The sequence below is a fragment of the Ptychodera flava genome, chromosome 17 (assembly GCF_041260155.1).
Source record: "Ptychodera flava strain L36383 chromosome 17, AS_Pfla_20210202, whole genome shotgun sequence".
NCBI lineage: Eukaryota > Metazoa > Hemichordata > Enteropneusta > Ptychoderidae > Ptychodera > Ptychodera flava.
In genome coordinates, this window is record NC_091944.1 from 17,893,800 (window position 1) to 17,915,921 (window position 22,122).

At 37.7% G+C, this 22,122-nt stretch overlaps 2 protein-coding genes across 2 annotated transcripts; both read right to left on the minus strand.

Moving 5' to 3' along the window:
- Positions 1-1,735: 1,735 nt before the first annotated feature.
- Positions 1,736-2,767, minus strand: LOC139116643 (melatonin receptor type 1B-B-like). The gene has a single exon (XM_070679238.1). The coding sequence runs from the start codon at positions 2,765-2,767 to the stop codon at positions 1,736-1,738; it is 1,032 nt and encodes a 343-aa protein (XP_070535339.1).
- A 15,123-nt stretch (positions 2,768-17,890) lies between these two features.
- Positions 17,891-18,967, minus strand: LOC139116644 (melatonin receptor type 1B-B-like). Its single transcript, XM_070679239.1, has one exon. It carries the CDS (start codon positions 18,965-18,967, stop codon positions 17,891-17,893), a length of 1,077 nt encoding a protein of 358 aa, XP_070535340.1.
- Positions 18,968-22,122: the final 3,155 nt, after the last annotated feature.

Genomic DNA, 22,122 nt, shown 5'->3' on the forward strand with positions numbered 1-22,122 from the left:
ATCAATAGTCTCTATTTTATGTGTGTCATCGTTTGTTTTGGAAATTGGATGTTTTACGTCGGTAAGTTAATTTCGTAATAGGGTATAAATTGTGATAGCGTACTTAACTGACGACGTCAATTCAAAGGATGAAGAAAATGAGTCAACAGATTAACTTTATGCCTATTAAGACAAAAGTATTACTTTATTTCTTGCTATGTCAATGAAACGAAACAAGATGACAGACGTACACAGACAAAGATAAAGACATTTCAGTACAACAGAATATAATCGATCGCTAAAAATAAACACAGAGATGAAAGCAGGACGATTTCCTATGAGTCAATTCAGATTACGTCGCGAAAATGAGTAAATCTGTTGAATATTGACACTATGCTTCAAATACAGTCAATGTTCGGCTTAGAGTCACCAAGGAACGCCACTTTTCGATGTACTTTTCCTCACTTGTGGAGACCCGTCATAGACATCAACAACCACACAGCTCATATCATGTGCCTGTACATAGACGTATTTTCAGTGCCTTTTATTTCTATGACACGTTAGAACCACATGTTTTGTCGTCATTCTTGACCAATACGTTTCATACAGGGCATTTCCTTTGGGAATGTCTATTTTTTTCGAAATGAACTCTAGGTTATTACGAATGGCGAAATGGAATGCGTTATAAACTAACACGAAGATCAACTCATAATGAAAAGTTATTAGGATTATAGGAGAACATATATATATAGACATATATATGTATGTATGTATGTATGTATGTATGTATGTATGTATGTATGTATGTATGTATGTATGTATGTATGTATGTATGTATGTATGTATGTATGTATGTATGTATGTATGTATGTATGTGCAATTTCGGACAATAAAATCTACTAATCTGACGATCGCGTGGATACTTGAAACTCGTGTAATATCTACCAAACATACTTGATGTGTTCTAATCTTTATTGTAATATTGTTTTGCAATCCTGCATCGAGCACTTTACCCCTCTAAAAATACAAGCAAGTTTTGGTATGTGTATAGAACATTATTCGTGGCAGGGCACATTTACACTAAGTCTTAAACATGTAAACTGTAAGGTCTACATTATCACTCCGAGCTTTCCCTGATTTTTGGACGATTCTTAATTATTGAATACAATGCACATATATTCTATACTCACGTATACAATTCAATGTAAAGAGTGTTTATGTATTTGGTAGAAAATGTTTGGTTCATAAAAATGAGGATTAGTGATATGAGGACATGTACAACTTGAAAATTGAAAAATTGAAAAATTGAACATTGAACATGAAAAAATTGCGATTGTCAGACAGATTTTACTATATCCTATTATGTATTCAATATGTGTATGAGGTAAGAGTTCAGGAAGTCTGTGTCAGATATTATAGGGGAAACATATCATGTATGTGAAATAAAATAAGTATATTAATAGTCTCATTATACAAACGAGCAATAATTCAGTCTTGTTATATAATTCCAATATTTTGCGAACCAGGTTGAAATGTAGCATACACAATAATAATATAATTGGGTGGCATAAAGGAAGTAATTATCCATGGAATCGATCTGAAGAAATGTCTTGAACTGCAGGCGTTACAGATTTCAATGATATCACTCAAAATTGTATAACAGTTATTACGTTTTAGCTCTAGTTTATACGATTAAGCTGATATGAACTCTCCATTAGGGACTTAAATACTAGCCTATTTAGACCGTTGACTCGATTCACCTTACTGCGTTTTCATGCCCTGGATTGGTTGAGCTTGTCTGACCCATTTCTGTTGCTGCGACTTGGTTTACTTGACAAAACTTTGAGCAACGGATCAGTTTACCTGTTATGAGCTCCTTGTACGCTTCTTTGAAATGTCTGTTGTTGACGCCATAAAGAAATGGGTTCATTACTCCGCAAACGTGAGTCATTGGGTAAGATAGGATAAAGCCTTCGATCGGCGGTCGTCGGTCCTGCAACTTTGCAATGAAAATGACAAAGGCAACCGGCAGGTAGCCAAGAAGAACCAGGCAAAAAATACCAAATACCACAAGTAACATGCGCAGTTCTTGTGGGGTTGCAACTGTTACAGTTGAGCTCTGAGACTGTGTGGAGGCGTGATCTTGTACTCGGTACCTGCTCTTTATGACATGAGTGATGATAAGGATGTACAACAGAATGACCAGAAAGGAAGGGGTATAAACGAGAAGTATGAAGAAGAGTTTTGTCCCAGGTATTAGACAGCGAAATGCTGTGGGATCATATGACGACTGTGAAGTGTCTATGTACACTGCGTATTGCGACACTATAGGGGCGCCCCAAGCGAAGATAATGGCCAGAGTCATCGTGATTTTGTTTGTAAGTCGGCGGTAGATCTTGTTATGGACGGTGTAGACGTATCGATTGATTGAGATAAACGCAGTCAGCCAGAGCGACGTTGATGTCATGATAGGATGAAGTAAGTTGTGTATGAGACAGTACAGGGAACCAAGTCGCCAAACTCGATGATAGTATGAGTGCATGGTCGGAAGAGAAATAAAGAGCGCCGAGATGATATCTGTTAGACTGAGATTAACCAAGAAGAGGTTCATCCATGTCCTCAGTTTCTTCTTGAAGATGACGATCAGGATGAACATGATGTTCCCTACTAGGGTTGCCACTGCAAAGAGTAGTTCTAGTGTTCCACACAGTTGTGTTATCCAATGTGCAGGCAAAGTGTCTGTAGCCAGAACGTTGTGTTGGTTGACAGTAGTATTGGTTCTGTTCATCGTATCGTTAAGGTCTCCCAAAAGCCATGCTTTTCATGAGCTAGTGTGCAGCGTCTGACCGACTGAAACGCATAATATACAGGCTTCCCTATATTTTGCATGCAAATATAAAAGCTGCATTTTGTTGACATCGTTTCTGAATTGAAAGATGCATTGAAGGTTAAACTGATTTTGACTTATACCGTGGAGGAAGCATGATTGTATTGTTCGAGTCAATGTTGAATTCGAGTCATTCAATAATTTGGCTTTATGTTGATTTCATATGTTCAGGGACTTGTGGCTACTTATACTGATAGGCTGCCCTACAATTTTATAACCTAATTAGTTCGTCGTCCTTTACAGACAGCCGGAAAAAACATTGAAGGCTAATATGATTGTGACTTTTCCTGTCGAGGAAACATAGTTGTAAATGTTCTAATCAATTTGGAATTCGACTTGTTCACTAATAGAGCTTTGTGAGCTTTGTGTTGGTTTCAAAGACATCTGTTGACGCATTTTCAGCAACTGATACCATGAAATATTATACACCTGCGTCTGCAACCTATGGAGTTTCGTCGTACAGTTAGTTTCGGTATCAGAGGACGCGGAGTCCAATAACTTTGACGCGGAGTACAGTAACTTTAGGTTTTATTGGACGCCATTTGACCTTTGACCTCAAAACACCACGTCAACACGGGGAGAAGGAAGATAAAATTTTACATTTTTCACAGAAATATATACTTCTTAGCATTCAGTTCTTCACAAAGTTAGTCGTGGTGAATCAAAAACCTGTGAATTTGAGTGAAATTATACTGCTGATCTACAATTTCTATCACGTACACTGCGCTTCGTGGGTTTCAAATTTCGTCCTGTGCGCTTAGCGGACGCGCTGAACGCGTTCTCAGTCTGCTCGCGATCGCTCAGAGCAGTGCCGGACGGGCATCCTAAAAAGCTTTAATTTTGACTTTTTCGAGGTAAAATTGGACTAAAAAGGTGTATAATTATAACGTTATTCACAAAATACCGGGATTTATTCCCTCGTACATCGTACGCTTCGGTATTGACCTCGACGCTTCGTGTCTCGGACAATACCTCCGCTTCACGATGTACTCGGACATATATCCCGGTATTTTGTGAATAACCTCATAATATCGGCAATTTGTAGATAATGAAGCGACACTGGTGCTTTCGTTTTTGGTTGACTACCATGTCCTTTAATTGTAATAGAGGGATTACGATTGATTAAGATGAGAAGGTCGATGAGATGATCTTGATGAGAACCTTGAAGCTGATATCTCTCTCTCAGTTTATTCACAGACATGTCGACTCGCCATCTTTCTTTTTGAGCAGGCTTCTGTTGTCTTAAGTAGCTGATAGTTTGGAAATTAAATGTTCTGAACCTGCAGACGATTTGTGGCATAATTTCCGTACGCGAGGTATAGATTGTAACCTTCTTCCTATCGTCTTTCCATATTCTTGGACGGTGTAGACGTATCGATTGATTGAGATAAACGCAGTCAATTTGCTTTCCTTTTTTTCGGGGCAGTTACTGGCTGGTGTGGGCCATCGCGTTCACCCCACGATCAATGCGACAGCCTACTTCTAACGTGAGAGTCTTCTGTTCTGTTTTGATATTTATATGCCCACAGACTTGGAGCAAGTATAGTATTTGTTCAGATCTTGTATATGTAATGGTCAATACTGTGTACCTCTCGAAAGGCATCGAACCAAAACTTTAATACATGGACATTTCCATGATCCCTTATTTGACCACATATCCTGGCATTTCTGTTAACATACGTCTACCAGGTTGATTGAAAAGTGTAATTTTCAACCACATTTGCACATGGCCTCAGTCAACAGAGACATTGTGCGTTTTTTACATAGAGGCATTTTTGCAGAGAAAAATGTTGCATTCGGAATTCCTTCATATCACCGAAAATGTCAGGTCATGAAGGGGTCAAATAGTGGCGAATTTACAGGCTTAGGTACTCACCGATCCTGGAGTAAGGAGCTACGTTAAAAATACTTGGTCAAGGACATGTTTTCTAGTGAAATACTCTGCCCACAATATCATAATGCTGCCTTAAGGCTGAGGATAGTTTACTATGTAGTATATACACATATTCTTTACTCATTTTCAGAGTTACATGTATAATACAAGAGGTATATTTTTTCTTTCCTCCTTATTGCTTATTGATATAAAAAATACAGTCATTGAAGCTTTTATTTATATTCCAACCTTTGTGTTTATTTATATGGATAAGTTTTGTACATCTCTTATTTAAAAACTGGTCAGATATCGATAGCAGTGTTATGCAACAGCACAAGGGGGACTTTTCAATGTATGCCAAGTTTCAGTTGAACATATAACTTGCACCTAATCATTGCCTTACCTCAGCCCAAGGCTGATAGGAACTGTTCATTGCCCCCAGCGAGCTCAATTTACAAAAAGACAAGCCTGTATAGAGTTGCCAAGGAAAGATGATCGTATGATAGATAAAACATGTGATAGAGAATACATATTGAGATTTAGAGCTAAATGACTTCAGAGAATGAAATTATGAAGAGAATCATTTTTATTTCCTACAATATTCCTGCACACTCAAACTATTTGGACGGGATGGATACTTATGAAAATCAAGTGACAAACCTCTGCGCTGTTTGAAAAATACATGACCCCTTTGCAGTTTTTAAATTGAAGATGAACCGCCTTTTTTTGCCACCCATTCCCGGCCGTTATAACTGAACACTCCCTACTGTAAATATGGTTGACATAAAACGATTCATATTCTAATTTCCCACGAAGCAAATGATAAGTAAGAAAAATAAGAACGTTATGTCAGCTAATGGTACAGTATTGTGGCCGCCTGACAGCATACTAGAGAAATCAACGAAGGGCAGAATCGCTCAAAAATAAAACAAACAGCGCGTATTGCACCACAAGTATACACAGGATATGTAAGTTCGTACTAAGGCAAAGAATCAGGACAGTGGAAGCAACTACAATGCATTTGTCATCTACGTCAGAGAAACAGTATGTAAATTCAACCCCAAACCATCTATACTTGTATGACAAATACATTTTGTAAAGCCTGCCTTTGAAAGTTAAAGTCTCTTACGTATGTAAAAGTACACCCGCGGTTAAACCACGGAAAAGTAGAAATAATTGAACAATATATATGACCACTTGAATTCTTATCGGGCCTACAGTAAATGTAAACGTATGAAGGTTTTGTAGAACGAGTCCACATAATTTTGGTGACAATACATTCTAAGTTAACGTAAACATGATAGAACTCCTTACCGTCTTAACGTCTATAGCCCCTTTTATGTCTGGTATTGTCGCTATCTGTTTGTCTGTCTGTCTGTCTGTCTGTCTGTCTGTCTATCTGTCTGTCTGTCTGTTTGTCTGTCTGTCTGTCTGTTTGCCTCTCTTTGTCTATCCGTTTGTCTGTCTGTCTTTGTCTTTCTGTCGTTCTGTCTGTGTGTCTGTGTGTCTGTCAAATTGTCTGTCCGTCTTTTTGTCTGACTGTGTGCCTCTGCTTCTATGTCTGTATCCCTTTATGTCTCAGTCTATCATGAATCTTGGTCCATTTTTTTTTCTATTTTTATCTGTTCGACAGACTCCCAATCTGTCTTTTTCTGCTTCCGTCTCTCTCTCACCTTTGTAATTAAAAAGATTGTCGAGGCATATACATTTGGAAAGTCTTATAAAGCCCATGATTGCCAAGTGTTTTACTAAACGTAACAAGTTTCAATCCCATATTCACGCTATTTTCACACTTAAGGTACAGGCATTTCTCTGAATATTCTTAACGTCTGATAGTTAAAGATTGTGGTATCAAGTGCAAATCCCATCGACGTCAATTGACGTAACAATTGTCGATTTCCTTTTATTAGTACTTTGAGAATCATGATTAGTGAAAGTGGCCCTTATAAGGATAGTAAATCAGAAGTGCTACATTTGTTCTTGTAATTTCACTTATGTTTAATACCTGAAGAATCGCAAAGCGCAAAAACTTTTTAACTCATATAAATTTCAGCCAATAGACCGGAAAAGAAACATTGAAATCCAGGAAGGGATCTATGTACGGACATCGACGCAAACCACATCATCTAACTCGTAAAGGCAGGTCTAATCTCATATATACGAAGGTCATCTTATCAAAGTAAATAGAGAAAGTTAGTGTGATGATCTATTGCAACGGCCATTCCAATATGACACAAAGCATATCCAATAATCAACATCGGTTACGGTAAATGATTTACAAGGCGAGGAAGCATTTTAAATATGTCAATAATAATAGGGTTATTTTGAACCATTGCTTAGCGGTGGTATTCCAGGTATCCGGAATAGGTCAAGAAAAGTCATAATGCAATCGCCGACGAGTAAGTCTGATACACACAGGTGTTGCTTATATGTATCATCTTGCCTTTGCGAAACTGGATGTTTTGCTGCAATAAATTAATCTGGTAACGCTAAAGTGTTTTATACCGAGAAAGACATTATCAGTATGCTTGATTTCCTCATCGAGAACATATTTGTAGAATTTGGAGGGCACATTTTCCAACAGTGTATAGGAATTCCTATGGGCACTAACTGTGCTCCCTTGCTTGCAGACTTATTTCTGTTCTCATATGAGGCAGAATTTATCCAGAACTTAATTAAACAGAAAAAGGTCTCTGTAGCTCGAACTTTCAATCTAACATATAGATACATAGACGATGTTATTTCTATGAATAACTCTGAATTCAGTAAATATCTCGCTATGATTTATCCTCCAGAATTGGAGATTAAAGAAACTACAGAAACAGCCTTTTCTGCTTCATATCTGGACATTTTACTTGAATTTGACTCTAATGGTCACCTTTCTACTAGGCTATATGACAAGAGAGATGATTTCAACTTTAGTATCATCAATTTTCCACACCTCATAAGTAATATTCCACTCTCACCAGCTTATGGGGTATACATTTCCCAGCTTATTCGATATGCTAGAGCATGCAGTTCATATGGTGATTTTGTAGAGAGACATGGCCATCTCTCTTACAAACTATTAAATCAAGGTTACACCAGAGCAAGACTTGTCTCTACATTCAACGCTTTTTTGGCAGGTATCGCAAGCTGGTAGATAAATACAATATCTCTCTTCGACAAATGATCACTGATGGCATCGGTGACATGGGGTTTAGTTAGTGACCACTACCTATCTGACTTATAGATTGATATATGGCGGGTGCCACATGTGGGGCAGGATGCGCTTACTATTTTCGAAACACCTGACATCACTTCTTGGTCTTCTGGCCAGAGGTCCATATATCTTTCTTTCATGAATATGACTTTGTTTGTGTACCGTCTATTTACTGTCTGTTCTGTGCTGTCTTGTGTCTATGTTTACAACTATTGTCTTACGAATTTTGACCTACTGTCATTGGATTATGGATTGGTATGATTGCGATTATTTTACAATCGTGATCAGGTTGATGCAAAAGAGTAAAAAATGACTCTGCAGAATAAGCTTTGATTACTGAGAATCATGATTAGTGAAAGTGGCCCTTATAAGGATAGTAAATCAGAAGTGCTACATTTGTTCTTGTAATTTCACTTATGTTTAATACCTGAAGAATCGCAAAGCGCAAAAACCTTTTAACTCATATAAATTTCAGCCAATAGACCGGAAAAGAAACATTGAAATCCAGGAAGGGATCTATGTACGGACATCGACGCAAACCACATCATCTAACTCTTGAAGGCAGGTCTAATGTCATACGAAGGTCATTTTATCAAAGTTACTAAATAGAGAAAGTTAGTGTGGTGATTTATTGCAACGGCCATTCCAATATGAAACTAAAGCATATCCAATAATCAGCATAAGTTAATTTAAATGATTTACAAGGCCGAGGAAACATTCTAAACATGTCAATAATAATAATGTTATTTTGAACCATTGCTTAGTTGTGGTATTCCAGGTATTGGGGATAGGTCAAGAAAAGTCATAATTCAGTCGTAAGTCTGATATACATAGGTGTTGCTTATATGTATCATCCTTTGCGAAACTGGATGTTTTGCTACAATAAATTAATCTGGTTCTCTATTGTGAAAATTGTATTATAACTTTACAATCGTGATCAGGTTGATGCAAAGAGTAAAAATATGAGTCGGCAGAGTAAGTTTTTATTACTTTATTTCTTTCTGTAATCAGATACAGCTAAACAACGATTTAATGATTGAACGATAAGTGATGAACAATGTCCTGGGCAGCGATACACAAAGATAATGACACTGACATACAATAGAAGGCTGAGATCAATCATTTGCAAGAAATCTGAAAATATGAAGAACAAAAGCAACATGAAGATTTTCTATGAGTATCATTTTTTAAATTGTACAAAGTCACCAGCGTAAATGTCAAGTCGGAAAGATAATCACTGTAGGGCAGGGAGTCATCCAGGGAAATTCCACTATTCAGTGTACTTATTAATGAATTGTGGGGACTAATATGAGAGTAGTGGCTCCGACTAACATCCCTCCTGTCGAAACTTGATAAAAACTAGGTTTACATTTAATTTTGTAAAATGGTAAGAAGAAGTTTTTAAAACGTTTATCAGGCTAACATACAAATGTTTTTTAATTGTTTTCTCCTGTATCCATTGAATCTAACTATAAATGCTAAATGGCATGTAATGAAAGAAGCTGAAGAAAATTGTAGGGTTGTTCAGCCCAATTCACAAGTACAAAGTAAGTAATAATTAAATTTATACAGACATACTTCACAAAGTCGGTTTATTGACACAGAAGTACCATATATCAAGGTAATCCTAAGAGCTTGATAGCTTAAGTGTGTAAACTCTTTATTATTCTACCAAATGCATCACTTTTTTTTTTAAATCTTTGAACAATTTTACATATTTAATTACTTTTACTGTCATATACAACTCAAAATTCATTTGAGGATGTTATAAAGCTTTTTGCTTGTGGAAATATGGTGTAGTAATAGAGACACGTAGAATTTCTTACGAGCATTGAACATTGGCGAACCTTACTTCATATATGTATAAATCTTGTAAATTTAGTATTCTACAAAACAGGTTGAAATGTAACACGCACTATGAGCTATTTTCGCAAGTATATAATAAGTTGCTGGACTAAAAAACAGGCTTAACTATTTCACGATAGTGGTTTGAACGAATCTCATTGTTTTCTATGGTAAAGTTAGACCTCTAGAGTGGGAAATGGGGTTGATGGGTTAAACTATCAGCAAAAGGTGTATAAAGTGTGAAGCATTTCACAGTTTAACGTTTCAGCTCTGTTTAGCTGTTCCCTAATGCTGACGTGAAATTTCAATGAAGGCCAGACACTTCAATACTGACCTATTTAGACCACTGAGTTAGTGAGGCTCACTGAAATATGCCCTGGATTGGTGGAGCTTGTCCGAAAAGTATCTGTTGCTGGTACCACCTGGTTCGTTACCAAATTCGACAACTTTGAGCAACGGATCAGTTTACCGGTCAGGAGATCTTTGTATGCTTCTTTGAAATGTCTGTTGTTGACGCCATAAAGAAATGGGTTCATTACTCCGCCAATGTGTATCAGAGGGTAAGATAGGATAAAGCCATCGATTGGCGGTCGTCGGTTCTGCAACTTTGCAATGAAAATAATAAACACAGCCGGCAGGTAGCCAAGAAGAACCAGGCAAAAAATACCAAATACCACAAGTAACATGCGCAGTTCTTGTGGGGTTGCAACTGTTACAGTAGAGCTCTGAGACTGTGTGGAGGCGTGATCTTGTACTCGGCACCTGCTCTTTATGACATGAGTGATGATAAGGATGTATAACAGAATGACCAGAAAGGAAGGGGTATAAAGGAGAAGTATGAAGAGGAGTTTTGTCCCAGGTATTAGACAGCGAAATGCTGTCGGATCATATGACGACAGTGAAGTGTCTATGTACACTGCGTATTGCGACACTATAGGGGCGCCCCAAGCGAAGGTAATGGCCATAGTCATCGTGATTTTGTTTGTAAGTCGGCGGTAGATCTTGTTATGGACGGTGTAGACGTATCGATTGATGGAGATAAACGCAGTCAGCCAGAGCGAAGTTGATACCATGATAGGATGAAGCAAGTTGTGTATGAGACAGTACAGGGATCCAAGTCTCCAAACTCGAGTGTAGTATGAGTGCATGGTCGGAAGAGAAATAAAGAGCGCCGAGATGATATCTGTAAGACTGATATTAACCAAGAAGAGGTTCATCCATGTCCTCAGTTTCTTCTTGAAAATGACGATCAAGATGAACATGATGTTCCCTACTAGGGTTGCCACTGTAAAGAGTAGTTCTAGTGTTCCACACAGTTGTGTTATCCAATGTGTAGGCAAAATGTCTGTAGCCAGGACGTGGTGTTGGTTGACATTAGTATTGGTTCTGTTCATCGTATCGTTCAGTTTCCCAAAAGCCATGCTTTTCTTGTGCCAGTGTGCAGCGTTTGACCGACTGAAACGCAGAATATACAGGCTTCCTTGTAATATTGCACGCTAATATAAAGCATACATTTAGCCGACTTCTCTGCTCAATTGAAAGATGCTTTCAAGGTTAAACTTATTTTGACTTTTACCGTGGAGGAAGCATGATTGTATTGTTCGAGGCACTGCTGAATTCGAGTCATTTAATAATTTGGCTTTATGTTTATTTCATATGTTGAGGGCCTTTTTGGCCATTTATGCTGATAAGCTGCCCTACAATTTTATAAAGTCAAAATCACTTTAGCCTTCTTATTGTCTACGCAATACGCATTTTTTCAAAGGCTTCCCTATATTTTGCATGCAAATATACAACCTGCATTTTGTTGACCTGTTTGTCAATTGAAAGATGCATTGAAGGTTAAACTGAATTTGACTTTGACCGTGGAGGAAGCATGATGTATTGTTCGAGTCAATGTTGAATTCGAGTCATTCAATAATTAGGGTTTATGTTTATTTGATATGTTCAGGGACTTGTAGCCACCATTACTGATAGGCTGCCCTACAATTTTATAACTTAATTATTTCGTCGTCCTTTACAGACAGCCGGAAAAACATTGAAGGCTAAAATGATTGTGAGTACTATAACTTTAGGTGTTATAGGATGCCATTTCACCTTTGACCCCCAAACACCTTCACGTCAACACGGGGAGAAGGAAGATAAAATTTTACATTTTTCACAGAAATATATACTTCTTAGCATTCAGTACTTCACAACGTTAGTCGTGGTGAATCAAAAACCTGTGAATTTGAGTGAAATTATACTGCTGATCTACAATTTCTATCACATACACTGCGCTTCGCGGGTTTGAAATTTCGCCCTGTGCGCTTATCGAACGCGCTGAACGCGTTCTCAGTTTGCTCGCGATCGCTCAGTGCAGTGCATGACGGGCATCCTAAAAAGCTTTAATTTTGACTTTTTCGAGGTACAATTGGACTAAAAAGGTGTATAATGATAACGTTATTCACAAAATACCGGGATTTATGCCCTCGTACATCGTACGCTTCGGTATTGACCTCGACAATCCGTGACAAAACGCGTCTCGGACAATACCTCCGCTGCACGATGTACTCGGACATAAATCCCGGTATTTTGTGAATAACCCTATAATATCGACAATTAGTAAATAATGAAGCGACACTGGTGCTTTCGTTTCTTGGTCTACTACCATTTTCTTTAATTGTAATAGAGAGATTACGATTGATTAAGATGAGAAGCTCGATGAGTTGATCTTGATGAGAACCTTTTAAATTGAAGCAAAAATTACATGTAATTACCTTTGGAAGAGAGTACCGAGTTAACAACCTTCTGCAATGCACAAACTTAAGGATTAGTCAGAATTAAAAGTTTTACATCTAACATTGTAATCACATATTGCCATTTTCTTTTCAAACTATCTATGCTGTGCACATTTGTGTTTCGTCGTCGATGGTCTGGTTTGTCGAATCGATGAATGGGTAGCGGACGCGGAAAGGCAGCAGCGATTCAACTCTTGGTTTTGCTTTATTAGTCAAATGTGGTTTCACATGACATACTTCCTGTCAGTTATATCCAGCTGAAAAAACGTGCATAAATCATTAGATATTTCTGATGGTTCGAAAATCTTGCATCCAGATGAGACAACACTGTAAGTAGTAAAAATCCAATATTTAGAGGGCATATACGAAACATTTTATACCACTGTATGAATTTCTTTCCGATGTAGTCTGCATAGCCATTTTACACTCGTATGCGACATTTTAAACTGCAGGAGTGATTTCCGATTGTTGTTGCTTTCACGGTGACATGTGAATATCGCAGCCATGTCGACCCAAACGATAAAGGTTGGAGTCTTTGGAAAATACTATTGAAAATAATGTAATTTTAAAGTCAATTTATATCATTTCCAGATAATAAGACCAGTCAAAACTCCGAATGTGCAAGCTGTATGATCCAGAAACAACAACGGCATGTCAAGAGTTATTTATGAGATTACAAACTTGCCAAATTTTCAGAAAGGTTCATACGTTATCCGTACACCATAAGGGAGCGTTCAGTAATTATCACCGGTATAGGCCTGTGCATCAGTCAAAATAAGTGAGCCCTTCCTACCCATTGCCCCCAAATTCACGACCCCCTTTAGAGACGATCACAATTTTATGACCCTCACATTGCTTTAGTAAGTATCGATCCGATTTTGAATGATAACTTTTGCCATTATCGGAGTATAGATACAATATAACATCAGTGAAAAATATATTTTTTTTCCAACATGCTGCTCTTCTTTCAGAACTTGCATACATTGTATACTGTGTGTCGGAAGGTTCAGAAAGTTCTTCATCACTTGTGCTGCTGCCAATTTCATTTATTACAACATCGTCATTCTCTTCCTTGAAAAGAAGCTCTGAGTCTGATATGTCGCTGTATTTTAAACAGTTTTTCAAAAAAAATTAGGGTGTTTCTTTGAGTTTCCATGTTTTTCTGTTCTCTCTTGAATACATCACAGCTAACTGCTTTGACTTTGTCTCCTTTGTTCACTTTGGTTGACAGATTGTGATGAATTAAGTATGAGTTTAGATAGGCCCCAGTTGTTTTCCTTTTCTCGGGGCAGTTACTGACTGATGTTGGCCATTGCGTTCACCCCTCGATGAATGCGACAGCCTACTTCTAGCGTGACAGTCTTCTGTTCTGTTTTGATATTAATATGCGCACAGACTTGGAGAAAGTATAGTATTTGTTCAGATCTTGTATATGTAATGGTCATACTGTGCACCTCTCGACAGGCATTGAACCAAAACTTACATGGCCATTTCCATGATCGCTTATTTGACCACACATTCTGGTATTTCTGTTAATATACGTCTACCAGGTTGATTGAAAAGTGTAACTTTCAACAACATTTGCACATGGCCTCAGTCCACAGAGAAATAGTGAATTTTTACATGGAGGCATTTTTGCAGAGAAAAATGTTGCATTCGGAATTCCTTCATATCATCAAAAATGTCAGGTCATGAAGGGGTCAAATAGCGGCGAATTTACAGGCTTAGGTACTCACCGATCCTGGAGTAAGGAGCTACGTTAAAAATGCTTGGTCAAGGACATGTTTTCTAGTGAAATACTCTGCCCACAATATCATAATGCTGCCTGAAGGCTGAGGATAGTTTACTATGTAGTATATACACATATTCTTTACTCATTTTCAGAGTTACATGTATAATACAAGAGGTATCTTTATGTCTTTCCTTCTTATTGCTAATTGATATAAAAAAATTACAGTCATTGAAGCTTTTTATTTATATTCCAACCTTTGTGTTTATTTATATGGATGAGTTTTGTACATCTCTTATTTGAAAACTGGTCAGATATCGACAGCAGTGTCATGCAACAGCACAAGGGGGACTTTTCAATGTATGCCAAGTTTCAGTTGAACATATAACTTGCACCTAATCATTGCCTTACCTCAGCCCAAGGCTGATAGGAACTGTTCATTGCCCCCAGCGAGCTCAATTTACAAGAAGACAAGCCTGTATAGAGTTGCCAAGGAAAGATGATCGTATGATAGATAAAACATGTGATAGAGAATACATATTGAGATTTAGAGCTAAATGACTTCAGAGAATGAAATTATGAAGAGAATCATTTTTATTTCCTACAATATTCCTGCACACTCAAACTATTTGGACGGGATGGATACTTATGAAAATCAAGTGACAAACCTCTGCGCTGTTTGAAAAATACATGACCCCTTTGCAGTTTTTTAAACTGAAGATGACCCGCCGTATTTTGCCACCCATTCCCGGCCGTTATAACTGAACACTCCCTACTGTAAATATGGTTGACATAAAACGATTCATATTCTAATTTCCCACGAAGCAAATGATTAGTAAGAAAAATAAGAATGTTATAACAGATAATGGTAACAGCATTGTGGCCGCCTGACAGCATACTAGAGAAATCAACGAAGGGCAGCATCGCTCAAAAATAAAACAAACAGCGCGTATTGCACCGCAAGTATACACAGGATATGTAAGTTCGTACTAAGGCAAAGAATCAGGACAGTGGAAGCAACTACAATGCATTTGTCATCTACTTCAGAGACAGAGTATGTAAATTTAACCCCAAACCATCTATACTTGTATGACAAATACATTTTGTAAAGCCTGCCTTTGAAAGTTAAAGTCTCTTACGTATGTAAAAGTACACCAGCGGTTAAACCACGGAAAAGTAGAAATAATTGAACAATATCTATGACCACTTGAATTCTTATCGGGCCTACAGTAAATGTAAACGTATGAAGGTTTTGTAGAACGAGTCCACATAATTTTGGTGACAATACATTCTAAGTTAACGTATACATGATAGAACTCCTTACCGTCTTAATGTCTATAGCCCCTTTTATGCCTGGTATTGTCGCTATCTGTTTGTCTGTCTGTCTGTCTGTCTGTCTGTCTGTCTGTCTGTCCGTTTGTCTGTCTGTCTGTTTGCCTCTCTTTGTCTATCCATTTGTCTGTCCGTTTGTCTATCTGTCTGTTTGCCTCTCTTTGTCTATCCATTTGTCTGTCTGTCTTTGTCTTTCTGTCGTTCTGTCTGTGTGTCTGTGTGTCTGTCAAATTGTCTGTCCGTCTTTTTGTCTGTCTGTGTGCCTCTGCTTCTATGTCTGTATCCCTTTATGCCTCAGTCTATCATGAATCTTGGTCCATTTTTTTTCTATTTCTATCTGTTCGACAGACTCCCAATCTATCTTTTTCTGCTTCCGTCTCTCTCTCATCTTTGTAATTAAAAAGATTGTCAAAGCATATACATTTGGAAAGTCTCATAAATCCCATGATTGCCAAGTGTTTTACTAAACGTAACAAGTTTCAATCCCATATTCACGCTATTTTCACACTTAAGGTACAGGCATTTCTCTGAATATTCTTAACGTCTGATAGTTAAAGATTGTGGTATCAAGTGCAAATCCCATCGACGTCAATTGACGTAACAATTGTCGATTTCCTTTTATTACGTACTTTGAGAATCATGATCAGTGAAAGTGGCCCTTATAACGATAGTAAATCAGAAGTGCTACATTTGTTCTTGTAATTTAACTTATTTTTAATACCTGAAGAATCGCAAAGCGCAAAAACTTTTTAACTCATATAAATTTCAGCCAATAGACCGGAAAAGAAACATTGAAATCCAGGAAGGGATCTATGTACGGACATCGACGCAAACCACATCATCTAACTCGTGAAGGCAGGTCTAATCTCATACGAAGGTCATTTCATCAAAGTAAATAGAGAAAGTTAGTGTGATGATTTTTTGCAACGGCCATTCCAATATGACACCAAAGCATATCCAATAATCAGCATCGGTTACGGTAAATGATTTACAAGGCCGAGGAAACATTTTAAACATGTCAATAATAATAGGGTTATTTTGAACCATTGCTTAGCGGTGGTATTCCAGGTATCCGGAATAGGTCAAGAAAAGTCATAATGCAATCGCCGACGAGTAAGTCTGATACACACAGGTGTTACTTATATGTATCATCCTTTGCGAAACTGGATGTTTTGCTGCAATAAATTAATCTTGTTCTCTATTGTGAAAATTGTATTATAACTCTACAATCGTGATCAGGTTGATGCAAAGAGTAAAAAATGACTCTGCAGAATAAGCTTTGATTACTTTATTTATTTCTGTAATCAGATACAACTAAACAACGATTTAATGATTGAACGATAAGTGATGAATAATGTCGTGGGCAGCGATACACAAAGATAATGACACTTACATACAATAGAAGGCTGAGATCAATCATTTGCAAGAAATCTGAAAATATGAAGAACAAAAGCAACATGAAGATTTTCTATGAGTATCAATTTTTAAATTGTACAAAGTCACCAACGTAAATGTCAAGTCGGAAAGATAATCACTGTAGGGCAGGGAGTCACCAGGGAAATTCCACTATTCAGTGTACTTTTTGTTGAATTGTGGGTATTAACATGAGAGTAGTGGCTCCGACTAACATCCCTCCTGTCGAAACTTGATAAAAACTAGGTTCACATTTAATTTTGTACAAAGTTACAAAGTAAGTAACAATTAAATTTTATACAGACATACTTCACAAAGTCGGTTTATTGACACAGAAGTACCATATATCAAGGTAATCCTAAGAGCTTGATAGCTTAAGTGTGTAAACTCTTTATTATTCTGCCAAATGTATCACTTTTTTGATGTTATACAGCTTTTGGCTTGTGGAATTTTGGTGTAGTAATAGAGACACGTAGAATTTCTTACGATCATTGAACATTGGCGAACCTTATATGTCATATATGTATAAATCTTGAAAATGTGGTATTCTACAAAACAGGTTGAAATGTAACACGCACTATGAGCTATTTTCGCAAGTATATAATAAGTTGCTGGACTAAAAAACAGGCTTAACTATTTCATGATAGTGGTTTTGAACGAATCTCATTGTTTTCTATGGTAAAGTTAGACCTCTAGAGTGGGAAATGGGGTTGATGGGTTAAACTATCAGCAAAAAGTGTATAAAGTGTGAAGCAGTTCACAGTTTAACGTTTCAGCTCTGTTTAGCTCTTTCCTAACAAATGCTGACATGAAATTTCCATGAAGGCCAGATACTTCAATACTGACCTATTTAGACAACTGAGTTAGCGAGGCTTACTGAAATATGCCCTTGATTGGTGGAGCTTGTCTGCCCAGTATGTGTTGCCGATACCACCTGGTTCGTTTTCGACAACTTTGAGCAACGGATCAGTTTACCGGTCAGGAGATCTTTGTATGCTTCTTTGAAATGTCTGTTGTTGACGCCATAAAGAAATGGGTTCATTACTCCGCCAATGTGTATCAGGGGGTAAGATAGGATGAAGCCATCGATTGGCGGTCGTCGGTTCTGCAACTTTGCAATGAAAATAATAAACACAGCCGGCAGGTAGCCAAGAAGAACCAGGCAAAAAATACCAAATACCACAAGTAACATGCGCAGTTCTTGTGGGGTTGCAACTGTTACAGTTGAGCTCTGAGACTGTGTGGAGGCGTGATCTTGTACTCGGAGCCTGCTCTTTAAGACATGGGCGATGATAAGGATGTACCACAGAATGACCAGAAAGGAAGGGGTATAAACGAGAAGTATGATGAAGACTTTTGTCCCAGGTATTAGACAGCGAAATGCTGTGGGATCATAAGACGACTGTGAAGTGTCTTTGTACACTGTGTATTGCGACACTATAGGTGCGCTCCAGGCGAAGATAATGGCCAGAGTCATGGTGATTCCGTTTGTAAGTCTCCGATACATATTGTTATGGACGATATAGATGTATCGATTGATGGAGATAAACGCAGTTAGCCAGAGCGACGTTGATACCATGATAGGATGAAGTAAGTTGTGTATGAGACAGTACAAGGATCCAAGTCTCCAAACTCGATGGAAGTATGAGTGCATGGTCGGAAGAGAAATGAAGAGCGCCGAGATGATATCTGTCAGACTGAGATTAACCAAGAAGAGGTTCATCCATGTTCTCAGATTCTTCTTGAAGATGACGATCAAGATGAACATGATGTTCCCAACCAGTGTTCCCACTGCAAAGAGTAGCTCTAGTGTTCCACACAGTTGTGTTATCCAAAGTGCAGGCAAAGAGTCTGTAGCCAGGACGTGGTGTTTGTTGAGAGTAGTATTTGTTCTGTTCATCGTATCGTTAAGTTTCTCAAAAGCCATGCTTTACATGCGCTAGTGTGCAGTGTTGGACGACTGAAGCGCATATATATAGGCTTCCCTTTAAATTTTACATGCAAATAAAAACGCCTGCAATTTGCCGACATCGTGTCTCAATTGAAAGTTGTATTGAAGGTTAAACTGATTTTTACTTTCGCCGTGGAGGAAGCAGGATTGTATTGTTCGTGTCAGTACGGAATTCGAGTCATTCAATAATTTCGCTTTATTTTGATTTAATATGGGAGGGACTTTCGACCACTGATACCGATAGCCTTCCTTACGATTTTATAACCCAATTAGTTCATCGTCCTTTACAGACGGCTTGAAAAAGCATTGAAGGCTAGAGGGATCGTAACTTTCCCTGTCGAGGAAATATAGTTGTTATATTCGAGTCAATTTGGAATTTGACTAGTTCACTAATTGAGCTGTATGTTTCGGAAGGCATCGGACAAATTTCAGGTGTCGATATATTTTCTGCCTCTGATTGCATGAAGTACCGACAATTTGTAAATAATAAAGCGACACTTGCGCTTTCGTTTCTTGGTCCACTGCCTCTAGTTGTAATAGAGAGATTACGATTGATTAAGATGAGAAGCGCGATGAGATGAGAGCCTTGAAGCGGATATCTCTCTCAGTTTTTTCACAGACATGTCGATTTTCCATCTTTCTTTGCGAAGACTACTTTTTGACGAAATGGCTGATAGTTTAGAAATTAAATTTTCTGAACTTGTAGGCGATTTGTGGCATGATTTTCGTAGGCTCAATCATAGACTTTACTTTCTGTCTATCGTCTTCCCGTATTCTTATGTGATTTCCATTTTTCGTAAAGAATCTACAGTTCAAAACCCGATAAATTTCGGAGATTTCTTATCGCGCTTGATCAGACGATCTTATGAGATTATATCTTCAGCTGCTGTCTGCGATATGTTTGTTCAAACAGAATCTGTCATGTTGAAGAAGACGATAAGAAAGAAACACATCTGACTTGTGATGTGTTAAAATATTTCAATATTTTGACAGTGAATATTCGGAGATTTAGCCGAGCGGTTCTCTCTGTGGCCTCTCAGCTAGGCGACTGATGCCGTATGTTGTGGGTTCGAATCCGATTGAAAACTAGCCGTATTTCAAACAGTAGTATTTTTTAGTTTTGCCACCAATTGATATATATTGTTCCACAAGTATGAACATAAAGTGATATAATCGTACATTAGTATAGTGAACAAACTGATACTCTAGTTGCCACTTCTTGGAATACCATGTTATATAAATGTGGTGACATCAGTTTCATGAATGCTAGTTGATTATTTCAAAAGTTGACTCTATCCTTACATTAATGACTATAAACGTGTCCCGAGACAACAAGGTGTGAATGCTTTTGCATTCAAGGTATAGTGATAGATGACTTTGCTCTGACATTCGTATTCTTTAAAACAAATTTCACTTGTATGACAATAAGAATAATTACATTTGAACTATCGAGAGTATATGCGTGATTTAACAGCAAAAGATCGAATGACTGAAAGTTTGCAAAGATATTTCACGAAACATGTAAAATCTGATAACAGACTGCCTTTTTTCAGTAATAACTTCCCCGCCGTCTAAGGCGGGCATTCCAGTGGGCGGAGTGGATTTCATATTATCAGTACCTGGCAGCGTACTGTCCCTCTAATCAAAGAATGTTTGAAAAGTTAGTCCGAAAACTGTATGAAGTCAGGATACGCTTATCACGGACTCTTTACTGTAATGCTTTTACTGGTTTGCTGTCATATTCAAATCATTTTGAATGTTGTGTATTCAAATTAAGTTGTCACTTGCTACTTGTGTAAATTTTTTAGATGTGATTTTGCCCAAGTGAGGTAATATAACAATTAATTTAAATTTCAACTTTAGCAAAAAATTTTAGGTCATTTGTTTCTCAAAATACGAAAACTGTCAGGATGATCTTTGAAGTGTATTCTTAATTTTTAAGAGAATGGTTCAGAACTTCAATAAAAAACTTTGAGCAAAAATAGTGTAGGTCTTTAAGTTTCGAGTTGCGTTTTACCTCTAAGAAATCAAAGGAAAAAATGAAATTAGAAAAAATTACTTAACCCGTGGAAGATAGTACTGACTTACCAACTCGGTGCAATGCAAATGTTAAAGGTATACAGTCACCTGTAATCTAAATATGCCCATATGTGGTCAAAGGGGCGTTCCTTGGTATTCCCTGGTCCCTGTCTGTCTGTCTGTCTGTCCGTTCGTCTGTCTGTCCGTTCGTCTGTCTGTCTCTGATGTTTGTCTGTCACTCTCTGTCCGTTTGTCTGCATGTCTGTCTGTCTGTCTGTCTGTCTGTCTGTCTGTCTGTCTGTCTGTCTTTCTGTCTGTTTTTCTGTCTTTCCGTCTGTCTGCGTGTAACCTTAACCATTTTAGGCCTACTGTAAAAAGTATGAAGGTTTTGTAGAAATAGTGTCGACATAATTTTAGTGAGAATATATGGTAAGTTAACGTATATTACATGCTTGAACGGCTTTATGTCTGTCTGTATCTTTTACGTTTGGAATTGTCCCTGTCTGTCTGTCTGTCCGTTTGTTTGTCTGTCTCTCTGTTTGTCTGTCTCTATCTGTCCGTCTGTCTGTGTGTCTGTCTCTCTATCTGTCTGTCTATCTGTTTGTCAAATTTCTGTCCATCTGCCTCTCTGACTGTCTGCCTTTGCTTGTATGTTGTATCCCTTTATGTCTCTGTATATCATTGAGTCTTGGTCCATTTTTTCTTTTTCTATCTGTGTGAAAGACTCCCATCTGTCTTATTCTGCTTCCCCCTCTCATTCTTCTTTGTTATTAATGAGATTGTTAAGGCACACGCATTGGAAACGTCTTATAAAGCCCATGATCGTCAACTATTTTACTACACATAACAAGTTTGAACCCCATTATTCACCATGTTTTCATACTTGTAGTCTAGGCTGTTCTTTGAATATTCTTAAACGTCTGATAGTCAAACATTGTGGTATCAAGAGCAAATCTCATCGAAGTCAATTGACGTAATAATTGTCGATTTGCTTTTATTACGTACTCAGCAGAGAAGTATGATCTGTGAAAGTAGCCTTTATAACGAAAGTAAAGCAGATGTGCTACATTTGTTCTTGTATTTAACTTATGTTTAATACTGAAGATTTGCAA